The 7278-nt window shown below is 43.8% G+C and overlaps 1 protein-coding gene across 1 annotated transcript in view; it reads right to left on the reverse strand.

The window, feature by feature from the left end:
* Positions 1–6163: 6163 nt before the first annotated feature.
* The window catches only part of LOC122541714 (neurogenin-3-like), a 1778-nt gene continuing 663 nt past the window's right edge, over positions 6164–7278 (reverse strand). The window contains exon 2 of the mRNA XM_043678603.1: positions 6164–7096. Coding sequence (XP_043534538.1) covers positions 6481–7095 — 615 coding nt within the window. The 5' untranslated portion in view covers position 7096 and the 3' untranslated portion in view covers positions 6164–6480. The remainder of the gene's footprint in view (positions 7097–7278) is intronic.

Here is a 7278-nt window from a genome sequence, read left to right on the forward strand (position 1 = left end):
AAGCACTGTCTAAAATTGAAGAGGCAGAATCAGACAATACTGTAGGAGGCCATTCAGTCTTTTACTCCTGTGTTTGCTCTTTGATAGAGCTGTTCAATTAGTCCCACTTTCCCCTATTCTTTCCCATTCGCCCATTTTTAAAATGATCACGTCTGACTTCTTTTGAATATAGTCATTGCATCTGCTTCCCCCGCTCTTTCAGTCAGTTCCTTCTATATCATAACAAGTTGCTCTTGAGGTCTCTGACTCATTTGTCAATCCTCTTAAATCCATATCATCCAGGCTTGTGTACACAGATAATGTATATACCATAAATCAGAGCGGAGAAATTGAGGACAAATTCTGCTTTATCTCCTTGTTGGTGCTGCGTGAGGAGCAATGCGAGGTGACACTGGCAGGCTCTTAACTGAGGCACTGTTGCAATACTGAGGTTGATTGCATGGAAAATAAAAGGAAGTTGTCTTTATGCTTGGAGGGAACTGAATCATTGCTACATCTTTAAAAGCCTATCAGGAACTCTTTCCATTTTCTACTGCCACCGAAAGCACTTATCAATCTGATCCATGTGAGAAACGTTGTTTCTTTACTCTACCCAAGGCCTTTCAGATGATGCTCCTAATGCAAGAAACCCACTTCCACCAGCACAGCAATCAATAAATTCCTTCTTAAATATGACAGCAATGTTGGTTGCAAGTACACAGTAGTGTGTGGGTTAACAGACTGTGAGTGTCTGTGTGTAATAGAGACCTTTTAATGAACTCAGATTCAGAATCGATGTTTCTGATGAACTGACCCTTTCGAATGGAAAAAAAAATACGGTTTTCAATCAAAAAGCCAGAAAGAGAATCATTGCATAATAGGTTAAAGGGGAATGAAGAGGGAGCATTAGGGACCTAATATTTCAATGGCCATATATTAAAGATAACAACCTTCAAAGTTTAATAATTATGCAGGTGCCTAACTACAGAACCATATGCAACAGGCCCTCTCATTCATGCTAAGCACATGACCACCACAGAAATGTTATCCATCTCCAAAAACATGTAAGGACATAATGTTTAATAATATTTCAAGTGATACTCTGAAGGTCAAGATCTTTTGAATCTGAGTGGGCACCCTCTGAGGTCTCTGGCTCCTTGTGCATTCATGATTTTCATTGATCTGACATCGAGCCCTCAGCTCCCCAAGGCTCCAAGCTCTGGAACTGAGTCAGTGAATGGCTTGGCCTTGCACTCCGCCATTCAGAGGTTTTGGATGTAGGTTTGCTCACTGAGCTGGGAGGTTCATTTCCAGACATTTCGTTACCTTACTAGATAACATCTTCAGTGGACCTCATGCAAAGCAATGCTGAAAATTCCTGATTTCTATTTATATGTTTGGGTTTCTTTGAGTTGGTGATGTCATTTCCTGTTTTTATGCTATTTCCTGTGGTGAAGTCACTTCTTGTTCCTTTTCTCAGGGGGTGGTAGATGGGGTCTAACTCGACGTATTTGTTGATAGAGTTCCGGTTGGAATGCCATGCTTCTAGGAATTCTCGTGCGAGTCTTTGTTTGGCTTGTCCTAGGATGGATGTGTTGTCCCAATCGAAATGGTGTCCTTCCTCATCCATATGTGAGTTTCAGAGGCTCTCAATAGCACCTCTTTGACAAACCATTTAGTCACCTCTTCTCATCTGTGCCTTGATGTCAAATTTAATCCCATTCCGAATCAAGCTGGAGAATAGTTTCCCAGTCATCATCACCCTACAAGATTCGTCACTGTTATCCTCAGAACAATATCTCCAAATCTTTACATTCATACACACCTCACTTTACAGTAATGAGCACAGCAATCTCTGGGTATTTTCTTTTTCCATTCCATCCCTTCATGTTGAAGACAGAATCTTTTTTCCATACAAGCTCCATTGAACATTGGAATATATAAAACAAGATTCCTTGAATTCTTTGAACCCTTCCTGCTATTCAATGTCACCATGATTAACCTGCTGTTGCAGCTCTAATTTCCACCTTATCTCAAAACCTCTCCAAAAATCAATCTCTATTTCAAAGACACTGAACGTCCACAGCTCTCTGGAGCAGAAATTCAACAAAATTCACAATCTTCCCCGGGAAGAGGTTTCCCCTCAGCTGGTTCTCCATGGCAACCTCTTCTCAGAATCACAGAATTGTGATGATGCAGAAAGAGGCCATTTTGCCCATCTTGCCTACACTGACACTCAGAACAGTTAGACTTGGCACTAATCTCTTGTCTTTTCCCTGTCACTCAACACATTGTTTCTATCTAAATAAGCATGCAATGCCTTCTTGAATGCTTCAGTTGAACTTGCCTCTACTACACTTCCAGGCAGTCTATTCCTAAGTACCCACTGTACGAAAAAGACTTTATCTCACCTTAAATTTGCTTCTTTTGCAAAACACATTAAAACCATGCCCTCTGGTTCTCGACCTGTTTATAAGCAGGAACAATCTTTCTCTATCTACACAGTCCAGACCCCTCATGATCTTGAAAACTTCCAATCAAATTTCCTCTGAGTCTTCTCCTCGCCCATGAAAAGAGTCCCAACTTTTTAATTTTTTTTCTTCATCTCTGAAGTGTCTGATCCCCGGAGCCATTCACATTAACCTCTTTCTGCACTCTTTCCAATGTATTCAGATGCTTCCTACAGTGTTGAACCCAGAACTATCCTCAAACGGAAGCATTAGAACCAGTTCAATGGAAAGCACAGAAGCATTTGCCAGGAGCAGCACTGGGCACAGGTAAAGATGACGTGGCAACCTTGTGAAGTTACAACACATGCAAAACAGACAGATCAAATCTAAGCTTCATAGTCCTGCCATATCCAGTCATGAATAGCTGTGGACAATTAAACAAACAGGTGGTGAGTCTCCACAAATATTCCCATCTTTAATGATAGGGAAGCCCAACATTTCAGTGCAAAAGATGAGGCTGAAAACCATCTTCAGCCAAGTGCCAAGCGGATGGTCCAGCTCAGCAACTTCCGGAAGTCCCCAACCCTACAGAGGACAACCTTCAGCCAAATTGTTTTATGCTATGGCTAAAGCCATTGGATACGGAAAAGGCCCTGACAATATTCCAACAATAGTACTGAAGAGTTATGCTTCATAAGTAGCCACATGCCTGTAGCTCCGTTTGAGTTCTGACAGCTCCTGATTTCATTACAGCCTTAATTCAAACATTGGCAAAAGAGCTGAATTCCACAGGTGATGTAAGAGTTATTACCCTTGGCATCAGGCAGCAATTGACTGAATGTTGCATCAAGGAGCCCTAACAAAACTGGAGTCAACAGAAATCGGGGGTAAATTCCCCATTAGTTGGATTCATACCTGCCACAAAGGAAGCTGTTTGTGGTTGTTCTCTATCAATCATCTCAGTCTGAGGACATCATTACAGCAGCTCCTCAGGGTCATATCCTCAACTCAACCATCCTCAGCTGCTTTATTAATTACCATTCCTCCATCATGATGCCACACCTGGGATATTTGCTGATGATTGCACAATGTTCAGCACCATTTGTAACTCATCAGATACTGCAACAGTCCCTGTCTAAATACAGCAAGACCTGGGCATTATCCAGGTTTAGGCTCACAAGTGACAATTAACATTTATGCTACATGTGACAGGCAATCACTATTGCCAACAAAAGAGAATCTCATCATTACTCTGTGACTTCCGATGTCATTACCATCATTGAATGCTCCACAATCAATATCCTGGGACCAGAACCTGAACTGGACAAGCCACATAGAATCATAGAAAATAAGAGTAGGTTTAGGCCATTTGGTCATTGGATCCTGCTCAACTATGTTTATAGGTTTCTGCAAGACTCCCCTCAGTCTTCTGAACTCCAGTTAATATAGTCTTCAGCAATCCAGTTTGGTCATCCCAGAAATCAGGCTGGAGTCTCAGGAATCAGTCTGATAAGCATAAATACATTGGCTACAAGAGCAGATGTGCAATGGAAAACTCCCCACTTGCATGGATGAGTGGTGCTCCAACGACATTCGAGAAACTTAACACCATCCAGCACTAAGCAGTCCACTTGATTGGCACCACACTCACCAACATTCATTCACTACAACACTGACATTCAGTAGGATCAGTGTGCACTGTCTACATGATGCCCTGCAGAAATTCACCAAAGATCCTTAGAGAGCACCTTCCAAATCAATGACCACTTGCTTCTAGAAGGACAAGATCAGAAAATACATGAGATCACCATTACCTGCAGGTTGACCTCCCAACCACTCACTATCCTGACTTGGAATTCAGTGTCAATGGATCAAAATTCTCAAACTCACTCCCTAACACATCATAACTGTACTGACACTCCTAGAACTGCAATGGTTCAAGGGGGCAGCTCACTACCACTTTCACAGGGCAATTAGGAATGGGCTGAAAATGTGTTGCTGGAAAAGCGCAGCAGGTCAGGCAGCATCCAGGGAACAGGAGAATCGACGTTTCGGGCATAAGCCCTTCTTCAGGAATGGGTAAACTGGGCAAGCCAACACCCCCACAACCTGTAAAAGAAGGTAAACAAATGTGGCCAATTCTGTCACTACCTCAGCATCCTGAGAACAATCGTTTCCAATTTTGTATCTGAATATTATGTTGCTGCAAGTCTCGAAAAGCACAGAATAATGCGTGTCCTATTGACAGTATGGGACACCAGCAAATACTAATTCTGCAGGACAAAAAAATTGGAAACTTCAAATGTGTAGAAAGATTGAGAGCAGGAGACTGGATGTAACTAAAATTTGGAGAACAGTCCCTTTTAGAAAATCTCAGACCGACTGATGTCTTTAACAATAGAAAGGTGGTATATAGAGTTCTGAGGCCAGAGAAATTACAGGTAGTCTGACAGTGTGTGAACTGACGTGACCTATGATTGCATGGACTGCTGTGTGCAATACCATGAACCCAAGGTTTCTAATAAATAGGAGACCACTAGCTCAATGCACCAAGTTTAAAATGATATAACAAATATGTTAGAATGTCCAAGGCAGGTTGACGTTCGGTGGGGGGGCTATCCCATACTGGCATCCCGTCCCACAGTCACTTTCACACTTAAGGTAAGTGAAGTTCCCACAATTAGGTAAAAACAATGACTGCAGATGCTGGAAACCAGATTCTGGATTAATGGTGCTGGAAGAGTTCCCACAATTCTCAATGCTCCAAGTTGGAATTCTGCCTGACTCTTTACCCATAGCCTGACTCCCTCTCCCATTGCCTGACTCCCTCTCCCGGTGCCCGACTCCGTCTCCCAGTGCCTAACTCTTCTCCCAGTGCCTAACTCCCTCACCCATAGCCTGACTCCCTCTCCCATTGCCTGACTCCCTCTCCCGCTGCCCGACTCCCTCTCCCAGTGCTGAACCAATACCTTCCGGTATGTAGCAGCTGATTCTCATTTTGGGGCTAGTTCCACTGGAGAACCAAGTCTTTAGAAAGCTCTTGCTGACCTGAAGAGGTCCCCTGTCATGGATCTCTGTCTGTGAGAGCTTGCAACATTTTAGCTGCTGAAGGAGCAGTCTCTGGAACCAGTGAACAACTGCAAACACCTCCTCATCAAGACAATATTTTTATTAAAATGATAAAAAAGCAGTCTGTCATTGTCCAATCACTCAACAGAATAATCTCTTATGTACAGAATATATATCTGGTCAGAATTTATCAATAAATATAAAAAAATGCAGATTCAATCAATAAATTTATAATTTTAAAAAATTAGTGGAATATTCAGAGATAGAAGCACAATTTGCTAGCGTTTGTAGAAAATGCCAAAGAAGTCTGGTTAGATTTCTATGAGCCAGAGAATCAAACATTGGCACCCAAGTCAGTCCCAAAATGTCACAATCCTTTTATCGTGGAGGAAAGTCCCTTTGAGAAACAGATCCACATTACTGACCGAGGTCGGTGTAGCTTAAAGACAGTGCCATGTCAGATATGGTCCCAAGAACAATCTTCATTTATCAGTCATCAGACGTGGATGACACTGGCTGGCCCAGTGTTTATTGCCCATCCCTAATTGCCCAGAGGACAGTTAACAGTCAGCCACATTGCAGTGGGCCTGGAGTCACACACAGGCCACACTGGATAAGGACTGCAGATTTTCTTCTCTGAAGGACATTAATGAACCAGATGGGTTTTTAAAATAATTTTTGACTGTGGTTTCAAGGTCACCATTAGACTACATTTCAATTCCAGACATTTATTGAACTCAAGTTTCACCACCTGCCAAAGTGGGAATTGAACCCTCATCCCCAGAACATGCAGGGGTGGCTTTGGGTTTAATGACATTACCATGACCTCCCCAGATAATGTTTTTGAACAAAAAACTAGAGAGATAGCATCATCAGAGGAGGCAGCCCTGGTGGGGAGGGGGCGGAGAGTTGGCTTGGAGGTTTAGAGGAGATACATTTCTCCAGGCAGTGACAGCACAGGAAGAGTCCACTGGGGCTGCAATCAGATGAAGTCACTGAAGGGGGCACTGGACTCCAGCAGGCGGCACATAAGCCCTCTCTGGGGGGATTGTGGGGAATCACAGTCATGGGATGAGGGTGAGTAGAGGCTCTGGGGGCTGCCCAGCTCTGACGCAGCTATCCCACTGGCACATTGCCCACGCCCCTGTTCTGCCAGCCGTAGCGTTTCTGTCAGTGCCCAGATGTAATTGTGGGCAAAGCGCAGCGTCTCAATCTTGGTCAACTTGGCATCATCTGGGAAACTGGGCAGCACTGCCCGCAGAGCATCCAGAGCATCATTCAGGTGGTGCATACGGTTCCTCTCACGATCATTTGCCTTTATCCGTCTGCTTCTCCTCTGCTTGCTGGCTGCTGCTTCACTTTTAACCCTGGCCCGGCTCTTGGGTTTTTTTCTTCGGACTGTGGTGGTGCCCAGGGCACCTCTGTGGGAGACTGAATCCCCCACCTCATCCCCAGAACCAAACTGGCTGCTCAACTGCTCCGGACTCACAATGGTCCCTGGAGAATGGAAGGAGCTGCTCTCATCATCTGACAGCGTGTAATACTGCTCTGCATCGCTGCTGAATAACACAAGGGAACAGCGAGTCTTGGGAGACATCCTGTGAGAGTTCGAGGGCACAAGGAACAAATAAAGAGAGGAACAGAAATAGAAGGGAGAAGAGGGCAAAACAGAGGGGAAGAAACAGAGAGGGAGAGGGAAATACAGAAAGAGAGAGAAAGGGAGAGGGTAAAACAGAGACATGCAGATACAGAAAGTAAAAAGGTAGAGAGAAATAGAAAG

The sequence above is a fragment of the Chiloscyllium plagiosum genome, chromosome 38 (genome assembly GCF_004010195.1).
Source record: "Chiloscyllium plagiosum isolate BGI_BamShark_2017 chromosome 38, ASM401019v2, whole genome shotgun sequence".
Classification (NCBI taxonomy): Eukaryota; Metazoa; Chordata; class Chondrichthyes; order Orectolobiformes; family Hemiscylliidae; genus Chiloscyllium; species Chiloscyllium plagiosum.